This window comes from Centruroides sculpturatus, unplaced genomic scaffold, assembly GCF_000671375.1.
Source record: "Centruroides sculpturatus isolate CEXI.00-Female unplaced genomic scaffold, Cexi_2.0 scaffold833, whole genome shotgun sequence".
Lineage (NCBI taxonomy): Eukaryota > Metazoa > Arthropoda > Arachnida > Scorpiones > Buthidae > Centruroides > Centruroides sculpturatus.
Genome location: NW_019385052.1, coordinates 211,910 through 231,399, shown reverse-complemented (window position 1 = coordinate 231,399; position 19,490 = coordinate 211,910). Strand labels below are relative to the sequence as shown.

The following is a 19,490-nucleotide window of genomic DNA, read 5'->3' as shown; positions in this document are numbered from 1 at the left end:
AAACTATACTGTAAGTAGAAAAAATGATGTGAAAAATGAATACAAAATTTAATCTTGCCATATGCTGTCCTCTTTTGTATAAAATGTAATTAATTTATATATTAATCTTCAGAGAAAAATCAAATGATGCATTTTTGTAATTTTGTTTATATCTTCCTGTTTTCTATTTTTGTTTAATAACGAAAATTATAAAACTTTCTGTTTTATAATTAGCCTTGTCCACACGGATCTCAAGAATTTAGAGAAGAGCAGTGTGCCGCATTCAATGGAAAAACATTTAATCTTCCTGGTTTATATTCAAATGTAAAATGGGTACCACAGTATGCAGGAAGTAAGTTAAATTTATTATACAAGAAATTGATTATAATACTGTGATAATATATTTATTTTATTATTCATAAAACACATCTAAAGATTTCCAGGGTCATTATGACAGTAACAGACATTTAATATAAACAAACAATATATATGTAAATAAATAAAATACTGCATAAATTACAATAATATTTAAAATAAGATGAACTTGTAAAGTTAACTAAGTGCTTAGATATAATCCTCCAAGACATGATAATTTTCTAATAATCTATAAAAAAAAAGTTGCTAACTAAACAAATTAGGTAATAAACATAAATTCAGCAAATTTTATTTAGCAAGAAAATAAAAATTCTATATTTACATACAAATATAGTTAAGTGTAATAAGAATATCTATTTACTTACATAAAAAACAGATCATGTGATATATTTAAAAATAAATTTTTAAGAAAGATTGAAGAAAAACAAACACTTGATATATAATATTACATATTTAAATATAAATTTTACTTTTTAAGAACTCTTGTAAAGAATTAAAATGCTTATCAAATAATAATAATAACAATTATTATTATTTTAAATTGATGAATATTGATTAAAAAGTCTTTAACAAAAACAATTCAAAAATAACTTTTGATTTTACTTTTAGTTGATCCTCAAGAATCGTGTAAGTTATACTGTAGAGCTGTTGGTACATCTGCTTACTTTGTCTTGAAAGACAAAGTGATAGATGGTACACCATGCAGTCCAGATACATCAGATGTGTGTGTCAACGGTAAATGTTTAGTAAGTATTAGAAAAAAATAATTGATTAGACAGTGATGATAATTTAATTTCCTTATCTTTTAAGTGTTAAAATCAAAGTTTCATCTGTTAAAATAAAAAATATATTTAATCTACAAATTATATGATATTAACATTAAAAAGTGATACATAATGAACAGTGTAACAGACTGAATAAATGAACATTTTAATAACAAAATTATAATAATAGATAAATTCTATCATTATAACTTAAAACTTGAGTTGGCATTACTTATATATTTATAAATTATTAACGAAATAATAAATTTTAAACTTCATTATTTTAATTAATTTATTTTTTAACAGCCAGCTGGTTGTGATCATAGACTTGATTCCAATAAAAAATTTGACATGTGTGGAATATGTGGAGGTGATAATTCTACTTGTAGAGTTGTAGCCGGTCATTTCAATAATGTTGAATATGGTAAGAATTTCAAAGCTTTTTTTAAAGAATTTTAAACTGTATTAAGATTAATTTATTTTTACAAACTAGGCAGAAAATTTATTTTTGTGTATTGTATTAAACATATTCATCCAATTACCACTTGCAGTATCTGATCTTTGTTATCCTAGTAATATTGAAGTATATCATATTACAAAATACAAATTTGAAAATATTTCTTTATTAACTGTATAATTATTTTCATATAAAAAGATGTTATAATCTTTGTTTCATAAAATACAATAAGGAGTTTTTTGTTATTAGAATAATTAATGTTATTACAATTTGCCAAATTTTTTTTATTATCATAAATATCAACCACAAATATGATTTTATTGATAGAAGTTTGACCCTTGTAGCCAGTACATGGTACATTTTACTCTATGTAAAATGATAGTTTAAGATAATAATGAAGGTCACTTTTACTGATATACTATAAAGTTCTTTCACTACTGAAGAACCAGTTAAACTTTTTTTAAACTTTAATGGAAGCTAAAATGATAAATGAATTTTATATTAAAGTTTTGAGTTGTTTTAATAAATTTTTAAAAATATTTAGAGGATTTGTAATTAATAAAATGTTTAATAGATTTTTTTAATGGTATTTATAGGTTATAATCATATTGTATTAATTCCTGCTGGGGCCAGTAATCTAGACATTCGACAATTTGGTTATCAAAATTCTAATGATGATAATTATTTAGGTAAGAGAAAAGTGTGCTAATCAATTTATTAAATCTTAATTCCATTTTGTAATTTGCCACTTTTGATTGCATAAAAAAAATCATGTTAATATATTTATCTAAATATCTATAGAAAACTCATTTCTTTTTAATGCTAGAGAAAAAATTTTATTCTCATGTTAAGTGCTCTATAAATTTCAAAAATTTTTTGATTATTAGTAAATTTTAAAAATTTGAAATAATTTGAGATGGTAATGAATATTGAAAACTTATTTTCATATAAGTCAGGAACTAATCAAATACAGCAAGTCCTCATTCAATATTGCAATTTCCAAGAACTTATCAATGTTGTTAAGTGAAATAATGAATAACAAAACCAATTTTACCATAAGCTAAATGATATGAACAAGATATAATTTGGTTAAAACTATTCTAATTATCTCATGTTTGCAACCTTCAACATTTATTTCCCACCTCACAGAATCAATTTTACTGTTTATGAAAAAAATTTGATAATATTGTTGAATTTTGAATTATTTAAATTAATTTAAATGATCAAAAAATATACTTGTATTTTTCCTCAACAATGTTATAATGAAATGTTAAGTGAGGATTGCTGTACATTCATTTTCTCAAATGAAAAATATAAAGTACCATCATTATTTTATATAACAGGACTGTACATTTAAATAAAAATAAATCATATGGATAAAAATATATTTAGCCAGAAAATTACTTATGAATTAAAAAAAATATTATACACGAGAATCGAACCNCATTTCTTTTTAATGCTAGAGAAAAAATTTTATTCTCATGTTAAGTGCTCTATAAATTTCAAAAATTTTTTGATTATTAGTAAATTTTAAAAATCTGAAATAATTTGAGATCGTAATGAATATTGAAAACTTATTTTCATATAAGTCAGGAACTAATCAAATACAGCAAGTCCTCATTCAATATTGCAATTTCCAAGAACTTATCAATGTTGTTAAGTGAAATAATGAATAACAAAACCAATTTTACCATAAGCTAAATGATATGAACAAGATATAATTTGGTTAAAACTATTCTAATTATCTCATGTTTGCAACCTTCAACATTTATTTCCCACCTCACAGAATCAATTTTACTGTTTATGAAAAAAATTTGATAATATTGTTGAATTTTGAATTATTTAAATTAATTTAAATGATCAAAAAATATACTTGTATTTTTCCTCAACAATGTTATAATGAAATGTTAAGTGAGGATTGCTGTACATTCATTTTCTCAAATGAAAAATATAAAGTACCATCATTATTTTATATAACAGGACTGTACATTTAAATAAAAATAAATCATATGGATAAAAATATATTTAGCCAGAAAATTACTTATGAATTAAAAAAAATATACAGACATATTTTTCAATACTATTTTTTAATTACAGTATATATTTTATTACTTTTAACAATTTTTATAAACCCCAACTAGTTAAGGATATTTAATATATTATTATCCATTATTCAATTTCATTATTATTAATAAAATATTACTTTCAGAGTGAATAACTAATATTTATTCCAACTTTAATCATTTTCTTTTTTTATAAAATAAAATATCAACAACTTATCCTTTGAAAAGTTTTTAGATTTTATTCATAACTTTACATATTAATTATCATAAATATAACCTGTTATGGAAGCTTCTTGAACATAAATCTCATTCAAACTTTTTACCTAAGTGAAATCTATTCAGCAAACTTAAGCACTTTACAGCCAAAGGTTCATCACTAAACATTAACAAATAGATAGTAATATAGTTTATTTCTGCCCAAAAGTGCTTGAATATTCTAAAATTTAGTTTGAATTGAATTTAACATATTGAAAATTTAACAAACTTCTTGTTAAAAACCAACTATATTTTTATTTTAATAAATTCTTTATTTTCAAAGTAATTCTATAGTTATTGTAAACTACTTACTTCTTTATTAATCTAACAAAAGAAAAGAAAATAATAAGAAAAAGTTGTAATTTAATACATGTTATATTAAATGTTAAAAGAAACTAGAAATAGAATCATGTATTATTGAAATTTTAGTTTACCATCATTCTGATTTCAAATTACTTACTGTAGATTATTCAAAATCAAAGAAACATTTTAAAATTAATATTAAATAATTTGTAATTTATATTTACATAACATATATTTCCATTTATAATCTTTTAATATTTAAATTATAGCCTTAAGGGACAGTAATGGAAAATATATTTTAAATGGAGATTTTATGGTGAGCATGTTTCCAAAAACATTGCAATATGGTGGCACACTTTTAGAATATACTGGGTCTGATTCAATAATTGAAAGAATTAATACAACAAAGCAACTGAAGAAGGATCTTATTGTAATGGTTAGTAGAATTTTATTAGTTTAGATTTAGATAAAATGATTAATTTTTATAAAGACAGTAACTAACTGTTATGTTGCAAAGTTTAATGTATGTAACAACTTAGAAACAAATGTCAAGATATTAATTTGTTATCTAAATAATTACTGATTACTAATAAAGTATTTTAGATTTGATTTAATTTAAATCTGTTTAAAATTTAATATATAGGTTTTGACAGTTGGTAAACTTCATTCCCCTGATGTGAGATTCCAATATACAGTTTCTTTATCAGATGCTCAAAGATATGAATGGGATTTGGAAAAACAATGGTCACAGTGCAGTAGAGCTTGCCAAGGTGAGAATATTATATTGAATTTATATGAAAGTTATTTCATAAATAATGCCAATTAGAATCTAAAATGATTAACATTTATTATGACAAAAAATATTTTTGAGATAATGAGATGATGAATTGAAAATGAATATGAACTGATAATGAAGTGAGAACCTCCAACACTTTTTATCATAACAAATTTTGGACTCTTGTAATATAGTTGTTTACAAATGAAAGATACAAAAATTGTTTATCTTAACTAAAAAATAAACAACCTTTTTAAAATCAGCACTTTTTTATTTTGAATAAATGTTTTTAGATTCATTAAAAATCAGATTCAGAGTTAAAAAAGAACATGGAACAAAAACTGAAGAAGAAAATGGTTCAAAATATTTGGAAATAAATACTGAATGCATAGTATTTAAAATTTAAATGACTATAAAATAAAAATATACAGTAATTTATTAGTGTATATTTTTAATACATTAATATCAAAATATAGGTTATTGCTTGTAAGAAAAAACTGTTATGCTCCAGACAGTGATTTGGCATCACTTTATTTAAATAAATAAAAGGAAAAAAATTTTCACAGACATGAATTTGACATATTTCAAAAATTTGGCTAGATATAAACCTTTAATTTTTTCATATTTTTAGTCTTGTTCCATTCTACTTCACCTTCTTTTTTAAATATTTTGATGTTCCATGTTCTACTTCGTTTTAGAAATTAACCTGAGGATAGCATCTGATGAAATTAAAAATGTTTATTCAAATTAAAAACATGCTAGTTTTAAAAAGATTGTTTGTTTATTTCTTACAGAGATTCTTCCTTAATTAATGGAATAAACATAACAATTAATTATTCTAGTTTACAAATATAAATATTATTATTGAAAATTTAATAAATCAATGAAATAAAAAATTTGTAATAAATGAAAAACTGATACACAAAATTATTTGATGATAACTTCTTAATAATTAATCAATTTATTTTCTGTACAATAATTTATTTTACTTTTTGCTGAATATTTAGGACTTATCATTTTGGGTCAGTGTAAATGTATCCAAAGAAAAATACTTTTTCACAAATTTATATTTATTTATATAACATGACACAGAAACAGGAAACTACTTTATTTTCAATTTAATTGGAGATCATTATCACACATTTACTCATGATTCATGTCTTCTTCAGAAATAAATATAATTAAATTCACAGAAAATTATTGCTATAATGCTATAATTAAATCACCAAGTATAATTTTTAGCTGAATTATATAGAAACTGTATTTTATTGTATCAAGTTTATACTTAATATAATTAGAATTAAATGTTAAGAAACTATATATATGTTTTAGTCTCTAAAAAAGACAGTTTATATCAGAAAATCTAAAATAAAATTATTTGTTTGAATTCAAATCGCCTCATTGTCTCTAGGTTTAACTTTTTTAAATTTCTATAAAATGATATAGTCACAATTCACAGAATTGTATATAGTGTTATTAATGATTTCAATATTATATATCATCAGATCAAAACAGTAAAATTTTTTTTTAAGTTTTGTAATTTTAGCTTCATAATGATCTACTAGAATGATAATAACCAGAATTTAGAACAAATATCTTTTGTTGATATCTTTAGTTTATGTTTCTTGAAAAAAATAATAATAAAAATAAAATTACAGATTGAAGACATAATAAAATATATTTATTCTAAATTCTAGTTATTATATTTATTATTATAAACTATCAAGGAAAAAAATAACTTGAAAGCAAGCTCTCTTTTTATTTAAAAATAAAAAAAATAATATTATAAACCTCTTCTGTGCAAAATGCACAGACGAAGGTTTATAATTTTTGTTAATAAAGTTTGGAACGATATAATAATATATTTTATTATCCGTAATGAAGATATTAAGATGAAAGAACTGTTTATTAATAGCCATTTTTATAATAATTTTACTTATTTTAGTATTGATTTATGTAATAAATATTGATATAAACTATGCTATTTTATTTGAATTTTTATTATTTACATACTACAACAAATGCTGCTTATTAATTTTAATTTATGAAATTAGTAGTGACTAACCAGAATTTTGTTTTGAGATTATAGGTGAACAATATCGCCAACCAGTATGTGTTGAAATAAACAATCGTAGAATAGTGAACGATGCTCATTGCCTAGAAAATCGTAAACCTCCTCAACTTGCACAAGTTTGTAATTTACAATGTTCTCTAAGGTATAAAAAAATTGATTTATAATAATCTTATTTTATAATTTTTATTATATCGCTCAGTTTTATCTGAAAGAATGACACCATTATTTTAGATGGCAAGTGGTACAAAAGAGCGAATGTTCTACTAATTGTGGAAAGGGAACAAGGAAAAGAGTATTTAAATGTATACAACAGTCTGACGATGGCATTCAAATGCTTGAAGATAACTTATGTGATCATTTAGGACCAAAACCTGAAGACGATGAAGAATGTGAGGGACCATGTTCAAATACTCATTGGGAATTTGGAAAATGGTCTAGAGTAAGAAATTTCTTTTGTGATATTTACTATTATTAAAAAATAAGTATTGATTTGATAAACAGACATATATAAATATATAAATATTAAATTAATATTAATGAAAATTTCAGTGTTCTCAGACATGTGGTCAAGGAATGGAAACACGTTCTGCCAAATGTGTAGATGCACAGAATGAGACACAGTCTGAATCGTTATGTGATAGTAAAGCCAAACTCATTTCTAGGCCATGTAATTCTGGTCCTTGTCCATATTGGGAAGTAGGAGAATGGACACAGGTATTTAATTATATATATTAAATGACTATTAATATGTTCAACTTTGTTAATTGACTTAAATTAATTTATCTAGGCTATAAAAATGCAATTAACTGCATTTAATGCATGTCATTTGAATTATTTTCAAATTAGCTAATATTTTTAAAAGAAGCTAGTTTTAATAGCTAAATTTTGATAATTAAAATAATTATACAAAATTAAATGATAAAATCCTGCTGTGTAATTTAATTAGATATGTAAGACAAGAATGTCTATCAATCAAAAAATTTGAAAGTTTTAAATTGCAATTACTCTTTCATAAATAAGAATAACCTTGATTCATAAGAGATTAATTGTCCAAATAGATAATCATTGTAAATATAAATAAGTTTATTGAAATTATTTTTTTCAGAAAAGATTTTTTACCAGAATAAAATATTGAGCAAGTTTCTAATATCATACATTATTGATTTTACTAATAAACCATTTTCTCATTTAATTTCCCTAATTTGTGGAAAATGTTTTAAATTGATATAAAAATTGCTTATGGTATTTAAACAAATAGGGCCATTGAGATTGGAGGGAAGCTAGAAATTTTTTCTTAGGCTTGAAGAAAACATAGGGACTTATAGAGAATTCCATATAAAATTAATGTTATTTTTACTAACATAAAATAAAATACTTACAACTGCTTCTACTAATTAATAAACAAGCATTCTATGTATTTCATTTGTTCAAAAAATATATGCAGTGGATAAAGATCCTACTATCCACAAGCATAGCAGGTCCTTGACAGCCCTGGAAACAACTAAGAAAGTAATTCCCAAATATATGGAAAAAGTTCTTTATGAACTAAAATTACTATAATAATTTCTGTATATTTATAACTGAGATTATTATGTATGTGTATGTATATATTTATAATATATACAGTACTTTATGTATATGCTTCGTACATTAAAATAATTTTTAATATTTAATGTACCAGTATATATACTTTTTATGTTACTGAATTTATATGTGCTAAATAGTATATTTTAAATTAATAGTTTTATCTTATCAAATTATTTACATTACAATTCAAAGATACCAGTATTCAATGTATTTACATAGTTCTTTATAAATATTTTTTTAATTAGAATTTTCTTTCATATTTTAACATGGTCTTTAAAAAATTCCCTATTTTCCTGTTTAAGTGGATCCAACTTTGCTTATTTTTTTTTATTTGTCTCATTATAAATGCAAAATATAAACGGTTTAAAAGAGTAATAATACATTTAGAATAGATTAGTATAGCAGATTTAGTATAATTTTTCTTATATATGTATTACTGCAACTACAAAATAATTTTCTGTTAGTATATACTATCTGCTTAATACATAATCTACACTCTTATATTAATTTATAATGTATTGCATCAGGACAATAATTTGATTAATTGTATAATCTCACTGTTGAAGTTATTGATGCTTATATTGAATAATGATTTTATTACAATATAAGCATCAATTTACACAATTCAAAGAAATTTACTTTATATTTAAATATAACTTAGTAATTTTAATATAATCTTTATATTTAAATATAAAAATTAAATTTATTAAAATAATTTTCTGTTTTTTTTTAAGTTAATGTCCTTTATTGAAGTATTTAGTAATTATGACAATATGATGCAAATCATCATCATGCAAAAAATTAGATGAATTATTTATGAAAATTGAAGTATTTAGTAATTATGACAATATGATGCAAATCATCATCATGCAAAAAATTAGATGAATTTCACTATTTTAAATATTAATAGTCCTTGGTTAATGTACTTTTAATTAGCACATTAATGCAGTTTATTAATTATAGATAACTTTTATTCTACACCACTGTTTTTGTATAACACAGTTCCAAAGATCATTATTAAACACTGTATAGATAGTTTACTTACTTTACTATTAAGGATTGTATCTATTCCATTAATCAAGGACAATCTACATACAGTTCATGTAATCATAATCTTTGAAACTTTGTGCACAATAAATTTTCAGATAAATTAATTCTAAAAGGATTTTTTTTTAATTTTTATTAATATTTTTTTAAATTTTGATTTTCAAAAATGGCAATATAAAGTCTATTGTGTTGAGCCATTTCTAAAAATACAAAATATATTTTATAGTGTTCTGTGACGTGTGGCACAGGGGAACGACATAGACCATATTGGTGCCGTTATATAAATCAAGTAGTTAGTGGTTCATTTTGTGATTCAACCTCTGTGCCATCTCACAAGGAACAATGTCAAATGGCATCTTGTGCACAATGGAAATTTGGTAACTGGGGACCAGTAAGTTTGATATATTTGTTGAATTTCTGAATATTGTTTAAATCTTTCCATCTTTAAACAGCAATATGTAAAGAATCTATTTTATTTATGAAATTTTTTATTCTCAGTGTACTGCAAGTTGTGGTCAAGGATATTCTAAACGTGAAGTATATTGTGAATTGGATAGTCAAGTTGTTGATGACGACCAATGTGATACAAAACTTAAGCCGAGTTCCAATAAAGAATGCCGCCTTCCATCTTGTGTAACAACCACGACTACTAGCACCACTGTGGAACCAATTACTGATACCACAAGTAATAATTATTTGCCTCCTCTTCCTCTGCCATTAGTTCAAGAAGAAACAACTGAGAGGCACTTTACCACTACTGAAGCTCCAGAAAATGCTGAATGGAAACCTGGAGATTGGTCTGAAGTAAGCAGATATTAAATATCAGTATAAAAGTATTTTATATTCAATTAGTAATATCCTGTGTTATTCTATAGTGCTCTGTAACTTGTGGAAGAGGAATCAAAAAACGCCAAATTGTTTGTTATAATCCAATCAGAAAACAGGTACTCCATGACTCTAGGTGTGATATTTCATTGCAGCCACCTGTATTAGAAATATGTGAAGTCCAACCATGCGGGCAATGGATAATTGGAGAATGGAGTCAAGTAATTGAATTTCTTTGTCTATTTTTAAACAACATAACAAGTATAACACCTTGCTCTAACAATAAATATTAAAATGTAATAAAAATCTAATGTTTCTATTATATATGAAAGTATATAATTCAGAAAACTAACTTCTAAATAATTATTACAGTAATTTTATCACAAAGACTTTTATGCAGAAGTACTATTTGTAAAGAATATTTATGAAGATTTGTATGAAAATATTAAATAACTTTTTAGAAAAATATAATTATTTCCAATCAGATGCTTGGAATTTTAAGCAATATTTATTTGTGCATTATAACTTATATATATTAGGACTGATGACAACTTAAATCTGATTTTATATTCTAAGAAGAATGTGAAATATACCAATTACATGATTAATAAATTTGAAAAACTGTCAGTAGTAATAATGCCTTTAATAACAGTTTTTGGCTTTTATTCAAAATGTAATAAATATGATCAAATATTATAAAAATGTTTCTTTATTTACCACAAAATTTGCTTTAGATTTTGTCTTTTCATCATTTTTCAATTTCAAAATTAATAAACTAACAACATACAAATGATATTTTTTACATCATTTAAAATATAAATAACATTTATTCTTTGGATTGAATTACTACTGACACAGTAAATTCTATAATTAGGAACAGTAATAAATATCCTAATAGCTGACCTTGGTTATGTGGAACTTGAAATAAATTTTAACAGAACATGTGATATGTGATTTACATTCTTTGATAAAATAAGTCATATTTAAGTTGACCATCCTATAATTTATTAATTACTATTTTTAAATGTTTTTATTAAGAAATATGATCAAACTTGCTGTATTTCAATTGTTAATTTTAACTGTGTTAACTTCTGAATGTTCATACTGTAGTTGTTTATCTTCTTTTAATAACTTTTACATTCTAACCTTATCATTCTAAAAATTAAAATATGCAAAATTGTAACATTTTAAAGTAAATAAAATTTATAATATTGTTTTACAAGTTTTGAATATTTTTTTCCCTGACAAACTAACAGAATTCATATTAACAGTAATATAGAAAACTACATTAATCAAAACTAATCTTATCTTTCTACCATAAAATAATTACTAATTATGCAAAAATAAATTTTGTGAAAAATTAAAAAATATATATATGTAAACTTCAAAGGAATGTAGAATTCTGAATTTTTATTTATCAATATTCACCTCTACAGTGTCCCGTGACATGTGGTGAAGGGGTATCTGTTAGAACAGTAATGTGTATGAAAGATAATGAGAAAAAAGAAGATCAAGATTGTGATCAAACAAATCGCCCAGCAAGTGAAAGGCTATGTAGTATTTCACCATGTGATATTCTTCCTGTTCAAGCTCCTGAAATTCCACATATTTCCCATAATAGTGTAGAAGGTGTTTCTTACTGGAGAACTGGACATTGGGGAGAAGTATGTTTCTTATTTGATAATTAAATGTAAATAATAGTAGATTATAAAATACTTTTCTCTATTAGTGTTCAAAATCATGTGGAAAAGGACAAAAACGAAGACAAGTTGCTTGTTATGATGAGGCAGGTCATATTAGTAATCAATGTTCACTGCATCATAAACCCCCAACTGTTTCATCATGTAATAATGATCCTTGTCCAAGTTGGATTACTAGTGAATGGAGTATGGTAAGTTGATCGTTAGAAATTAGTTTTAAGTCTAATATCCAAAATTAACAAGGAAATTAAATGAAAAACTTTTGTTAAATAGTGCAGTCATAGTTGTGGGGGTGGAATCCAAATACGATCAGTTCACTGCCAAACTGCAGATAAAAATGATTTATCTGAAGACCGTTGCGATTTTGATAAGAAACCTTCCACTAGACAAGAATGTAACCAACACCATTGCACACATTCTCTTCATTATCGTTGGGAAGTAGAACAGTGGACTCAAGTAAGAATAACATATATTGTTAAGTGAGAGATTTGTTAATATTTGGTATATTAACATTTTTATAATTTCATAGTGTAATGTATCCTGTGGTACAGGACACAAATACAGACATGTGTATTGCCAGGATAGTAGACATTCTATCGTCTCTGATAAAAGATGCACTACTAAAAAACCTCGAACTGTTAGAAAATGTAAAGGAACAGAGTGTCCTTTTTATGTCTGGAAAACAGAAGATTGGTCTGAGGTATGTAGTCATAATATTAAAGAATTCATTATTAAGTCAGCTTTTTGTATAAGAATTAAGTCATTATTTGATCTGATTCACATTTCAGAATTTGTCACATTTTTTTCTTCAGAATCATAAAAGAAATCTATGCACAAAAAGATTTTGTTGGAATGTTCATAAGTTTTGTAAATTAGTTTCACATAATCGAGGATACACAAATTCAAAATAAAAATACAACATAAATAAAATATTTAGTATCAGTTACATGAAGTTAATATATGAAACTTACATAGCCCCAAAGAGTTTCAACACCAATATACTTATTTGAAATGTTCATTTAATAAATTTTAACATAACAGATTTTTAAATATATTAAGTTTAGTCTTTATTAAAAATCATTTACATTCAAATTTTTTCAATTCAACATTCTAATGAGGTAGATTATATTATAAACTTACATCTAAAGTAAGAATATAAAGAATTTCAAAATTATTAAATCCAAAACAAAATAATAATCTACATATATTTAGTGTAAAATAAAACTTTTAAGTTATTTTGATGAGTAAGATTTAAAAAATAAATGTTTTATCATAAAAGCATTTTAGTGTATCTTCAATTTATTTTTTTATATAGAAAATGATATTAAATATAATTTTTTTTAAATGTGAACAATATTGTTTTGAATGTTTTTGATAAAAAATAAATTAAATGTATTTAACACTTAAAATTAATCAAGATTTGTATATTTATTTCATGGCTACTTTTAAGAAGAAATATAAAATTAAAATTTGAAATTATATTGTGAATGATTACATGTATGGGTCCTATGTATTACTTTATGTAAAAGTAAATCATTTATTATTTATTTTTAGATTAATTTAAGAATTTTATCTAGTTATCTGTGTTTTACTTTTAGTTTAATTATATTCTATAAAATATAATTTCAGTGTTCTGAATCTTGTGGAAAGGGCTTACAGAAACGTAAAGTTACATGTCACCAACTGAATCACTATGGATGGATGAATCCCAATAGTGTCACTCAACCTTCTAAACATGGAGATCCATGGTGTGATTTAAAAAGCCGTCCAACAGATGTTAAAGCATGCAATCTAGGAAGATGTGATAGTAATACATATTGGAGGGTTGGATTATGGAATGAAGTAAGAATAAATCAAATAGATCAATCATTTCTAAAATACATTCAAGCAAAATTAGATAATTTTAAATTAAATCCATAAAAATAGTGTTCACATGAATGTGGAAAAGGAAAACAAAAAAGAAAAGTGCAGTGTATAAATTCACATGGAAAACGAATTCCCCAAAGGAGATGTGAAATGTCATTAAAACCAAAGCGAAGAAGAAATTGCAATAAACAACCATGTATGTGCTAAATTTATCTGTAACAAAAATTAGTCATATTTAAAATATAAAATTTAATTTATAAAATTATTAGGTACACCCACTAGTTGTAGTGATTTGCAAAGAAGAAATATTAGGGAAGATGGAGAATATCAAATACAAGTGAGAGGTCGTTCTGTGAGAGTTTATTGTTCTGGAATGAATACAAGTAGTCCACGAGAATATATCACCCTTATTAGTGGAGAAGGTGATAATTACTCAGAAATTTATGATAAAAGGTAAAGTATTTAACAATGATCTAACTAATAAAAAATAAATTTGTTTTATCTTTTGTTCACTATTTAAACTTGTAAAATGAAATGACTTAACATAATCAAAAGAAATAATCATGCAGACTCTCTTCATTTTACTATTGAGATCTGATTTGCATTTTTATTATGTTCAGGTTAGTGAAACCAGAAACATGTCCTCACAATGGTATGCGTCAGGATAATTGTGAATGCATAAATGATGACCGAGCTGGAGCAGGACTTTCTACATTTTTTCGAATTGGAATAAATATCACTTCATTGCAAATTATGAGTAAGAACTTTAAAAATTATCAAATATATATATTGGCAATTTTCAAAAATTTACAATTTTAAATTTAAATTTTTAGCTCACGATTTTACCTTCAGCCAAACGCATCATGGACATCAGGTACCCTATGGAGAATCTGGTGATTGTTACAGTATGAGACATTGTCCTCAGGGCAGATTTTCTATTAATTTAATGGGAACAGGATTTATAGTTTCTCCAAAGACAAGATGGGTAAAGCAAGGTAATCGACCAGCTTCCAAGATTCAAAAATTAGAGGTGATTAATATTAAGAAATCTGTACAAAATAAAAATATAATTAAAATTTATTTAAAATTAATATAAAATGTTTCAAAAATCAATAGAATGGACAAGTGGTTCAGGGAAAGTGTGGAGGATATTGTGGGAAATGTGGACCAGATTCCAATATAGGATTATTATTGGATGTTGCTCCTCCTTGACTCTGGTAATTATTTGATTTACATTTTATTTTGCATTATTTGACTATAGAATAATTGCTTAATTTTTTTTTTTTTTNATTGATATAAACTATGCTATTTTATTTGAATTTTTATTATTTACATACTACAACAAATGCTGCTTATTAATTTTAATTTAAGAAATTAGTAGTGACTAACCAGAATTTTGTTTTGAGATTATAGGTGAACAATATCGCCAACCAGTATGTGTTGAAATAAACAATCGTAGAATAGTGAACGATGCTCATTGCCTAGAAAATCGTAAACCTCCTCAACTTGCACAAGTTTGTAATTTACAATGTTCTCTAAGGTATAAAAAAATTGATTTATAATAATCTTATTTTATAATTTTTATTATATCGCTCAGTTTTATCTGAAAGAATGACACCATTATTTTAGATGGCAAGTGGTACAAAAGAGCGAATGTTCTACTAATTGTGGAAAGGGAACAAGGAAAAGAGTATTTAAATGTATACAACAGTCTGACGATGGCATTCAAATGCTTGAAGATAACTTATGTGATCATTTAGGACCAAAACCTGAAGACGATGAAGAATGTGAGGGACCATGTTCAAATACTCATTGGGAATTTGGAAAATGGTCTAGAGTAAGAAATTTCTTTTGTGATATTTACTATTATTAAAAAATAAGTATTGATTTGATAAACAGACATATATAAATATATAAATATTAAATTAATATTAATGAAAATTTCAGTGTTCTCAGACATGTGGTCAAGGAATGGAAACACGTTCTGCCAAATGTGTAGATGCACAGAATGAGACACAGTCTGAATCGTTATGTGATAGTAAAGCCAAACTCATTTCTAGGCCATGTAATTCTGGTCCTTGTCCATATTGGGAAGTAGGAGAATGGACACAGGTATTTAATTATATATATTAAATGACTATTAATATGTTCAACTTTGTTAATTGACTTAAATTAATTTATCTAGGCTATAAAAATGCAATTAACTGCATTTAATGCATGTCATTTGAATTATTTTCAAATTAGCTAATATTTTTAAAAGAAGCTAGTTTTAATAGCTAAATTTTGATAATTAAAATAATTATACAAAATTAAATGATAAAATCCTGCTGTGTAATTTAATTAGATATGTAAGACAAGAATGTCTATCAATCAAAAAATTTGAAAGTTTTAAATTGCAATTACTCTTTCATAAATAAGAATAACCTTGATTCATAAGAGATTAATTGTCCAAATAGATAATCATTGTAAATATAAATAAGTTTATTGAAATTATTTTTTTCAGAAAAGATTTTTTACCAGAATAAAATATTGAGCAAGTTTCTAATATCATACATTATTGATTTTACTAATAAACCATTTTCTCATTTAATTTCCCTAATTTGTGGAAAATGTTTTAAATTGATATAAAAATTGCTTATGGTATTTAAACAAATAGGGCCATTGAGATTGGAGGGAAGCTAGAAATTTTTTCTTAGGCTTGAAGAAAACATAGGGACTTATAGAGAATTCCATATAAAATTAATGTTATTTTTACTAACATAAAATAAAATACTTACAACTGCTTCTACTAATTAATAAACAAGCATTCTATGTATTTCATTTGTTCAAAAAATATATGCAGTGGATAAAGATCCTACTATCCACAAGCATAGCAGGTCCTTGACAGCCCTGGAAACAACTAAGAAAGTAATTCCCAAATATATGGAAAAAGTTCTTTATGAACTAAAATTACTATAATAATTTCTGTATATTTATAACTGAGATTATTATGTATGTGTATGTATATATTTATAATATATACAGTACTTTATGTATATGCTTCGTACATTAAAATAATTTTTAATATTTAATGTACCAGTATATATACTTTTTATGTTACTGAATTTATATGTGCTAAATAGTATATTTTAAATTAATAGTTTTATCTTATCAAATTATTTACATTACAATTCAAAGATACCAGTATTCAATGTATTTACATAGTTCTTTATAAATATTTTTTTAATTAGAATTTTCTTTCATATTTTAACATGGTCTTTAAAAAATTCCCTATTTTCCTGTTTAAGTGGATCCAACTTTGCTTATTTTTTTTTATTTGTCTCATTATAAATGCAAAATATAAACGGTTTAAAAGAGTAATAATACATTTAGAATAGATTAGTATAGCAGATTTAGTATAATTTTTCTTATATATGTATTACTGCAACTACAAAATAATTTTCTGTTAGTATATACTATCTGCTTAATACATAATCTACACTCTTATATTAATTTATAATGTATTGCATCAGGACAATAATTTGATTAATTGTATAATCTCACTGTTGAAGTTATTGATGCTTATATTGAATAATGATTTTATTACAATATAAGCATCAATTTACACAATTCAAAGAAATTTACAAATGTGTTTGATTATTCACTCGGTGTGATAAATCATTACATAAGATAATCTTTTCTTGTTATATAGATTACATACTGTAATATAATACGATACAAGAGTTAGTAGTACGAAATAAGCTAATAATCTTAATGTTTNAAAATTAGATGAATTATTTATGAAAATTGAAGTATTTAGTAATTATGACAATATGATGCAAATCATCATCATGCAAAAAATTAGATGAATTTCACTATTTTAAATATTAATAGTCCTTGGTTAATGTACTTTTAATTAGCACATTAATGCAGTTTATTAATTATAGATAACTTTTATTCTACACCACTGTTTTTGTATAACACAGTTCCAAAGATCATTATTAAACACTGTATAGATAGTTTACTTACTTTACTATTAAGGATTGTATCTATTCCATTAATCAAGGACAATCTACATACAGTTCATGTAATCATAATCTTTGAAACTTTGTGCACAATAAATTTTCAGATAAATTAATTCTAAAAGGATTTTTTTTTAATTTTTATTAATATTTTTTTAAATTTTGATTTTCAAAAATGGCAATATAAAGTCTATTGTGTTGAGCCATTTCTAAAAATACAAAATATATTTTATAGTGTTCTGTGACGTGTGGCACAGGGGAACGACATAGACCATATTGGTGCCGTTATATAAATCAAGTAGTTAGTGGTTCATTTTGTGATTCAACCTCTGTGCCATCTCACAAGGAACAATGTCAAATGGCATCTTGTGCACAATGGAAATTTGGTAACTGGGGACCAGTAAGTTTGATATATTTGTTGAATTTCTGAATATTGTTTAAATCTTTCCATCTTTAAACAGCAATATGTAAAGAATCTATTTTATTTATGAAATTTTTTATTCTCAGTGTACTGCAAGTTGTGGTCAAGGATATTCTAAACGTGAAGTATATTGTGAATTGGATAGTCAAGTTGTTGATGACGACCAATGTGATACAAAACTTAAGCCGAGTTCCAATAAAGAATGCCGCCTTCCATCTTGTGTAACAACCACGACTACTAGCACCACTGTGGAACCAATTACTGATACCACAAGTAATAATTATTTGCCTCCTCTTCCTCTGCCATTAGTTCAAGAAGAAACAACTGAGAGGCACTTTACCACTACTGAAGCTCCAGAAAATGCTGAATGGAAACCTGGAGATTGGTCTGAAGTAAGCAGATATTAAATATCAGTATAAAAGTATTTTATATTCAATTAGTAATATCCTGTGTTATTCTATAGTGCTCTGTAACTTGTGGAAGAGGAATCAAAAAACGCCAAATTGTTTGTTATAATCCAATCAGAAAACAGGTACTCCATGACTCTAGGTGTGATATTTCATTGCAGCCACCTGTATTAGAAATATGTGAAGTCCAACCATGCGGGCAATGGATAATTGGAGAATGGAGTCAAGTAATTGAATTTCTTTGTCTATTTTTAAACAACATAACAAGTATAACACCTTGCTCTAACAATAAATATTAAAATGTAATAAAAATCTAATGTTTCTATTATATATGAAAGTATATAATTCAGAAAACTAACTTCTAAATAATTATTACAGTAATTTTATCACAAAGACTTTTATGCAGAAGTACTATTTGTAAAGAATATTTATGAAGATTTGTATGAAAATATTAAATAACTTTTTAGAAAAATATAATTATTTCCAATCAGATGCTTGGAATTTTAAGCAATATTTATTTGTGCATTATAACTTATATATATTAGGACTGATGACAACTTAAATCTGATTTTATATTCTAAGAAGAATGTG

The 19,490-nt window shown here is 24.5% G+C and overlaps 1 protein-coding gene across 1 annotated transcript in view; it reads left to right on the top strand.

Moving 5' to 3' along the window:
* The window catches only part of LOC111633973 (A disintegrin and metalloproteinase with thrombospondin motifs 9-like), a 46,869-nt gene that overhangs the window by 21,897 nt on the left and 5,482 nt on the right, over nt 1-19,490 (top strand). Inside the window, exons 13-40 of the mRNA XM_023378631.1 lie at nt 214-331; nt 964-1,100; nt 1,425-1,542; nt 2,172-2,264; nt 4,466-4,632; nt 4,840-4,966; nt 7,061-7,187; nt 7,277-7,484; nt 7,595-7,759; nt 9,906-10,070; nt 10,178-10,483; nt 10,555-10,725; nt 11,941-12,168; nt 12,234-12,395; nt 12,478-12,660; nt 12,734-12,904; nt 13,834-14,046; nt 14,131-14,266; nt 14,340-14,523; nt 14,691-14,827; nt 14,904-15,100; nt 15,187-15,280; nt 15,484-15,610; nt 15,700-15,907; nt 16,018-16,182; nt 18,307-18,471; nt 18,579-18,884; nt 18,956-19,126. Of these exons, the coding sequence (XP_023234399.1) occupies nt 214-331; nt 964-1,100; nt 1,425-1,542; nt 2,172-2,264; nt 4,466-4,632; nt 4,840-4,966; nt 7,061-7,187; nt 7,277-7,484; nt 7,595-7,759; nt 9,906-10,070; nt 10,178-10,483; nt 10,555-10,725; nt 11,941-12,168; nt 12,234-12,395; nt 12,478-12,660; nt 12,734-12,904; nt 13,834-14,046; nt 14,131-14,266; nt 14,340-14,523; nt 14,691-14,827; nt 14,904-15,100; nt 15,187-15,280; nt 15,484-15,610; nt 15,700-15,907; nt 16,018-16,182; nt 18,307-18,471; nt 18,579-18,884; nt 18,956-19,126 (4,749 nt within the window). The remainder of the gene's footprint in view (nt 1-213; nt 332-963; nt 1,101-1,424; nt 1,543-2,171; nt 2,265-4,465; nt 4,633-4,839; nt 4,967-7,060; nt 7,188-7,276; nt 7,485-7,594; nt 7,760-9,905; nt 10,071-10,177; nt 10,484-10,554; nt 10,726-11,940; nt 12,169-12,233; nt 12,396-12,477; nt 12,661-12,733; nt 12,905-13,833; nt 14,047-14,130; nt 14,267-14,339; nt 14,524-14,690; nt 14,828-14,903; nt 15,101-15,186; nt 15,281-15,483; nt 15,611-15,699; nt 15,908-16,017; nt 16,183-18,306; nt 18,472-18,578; nt 18,885-18,955; nt 19,127-19,490) is intronic.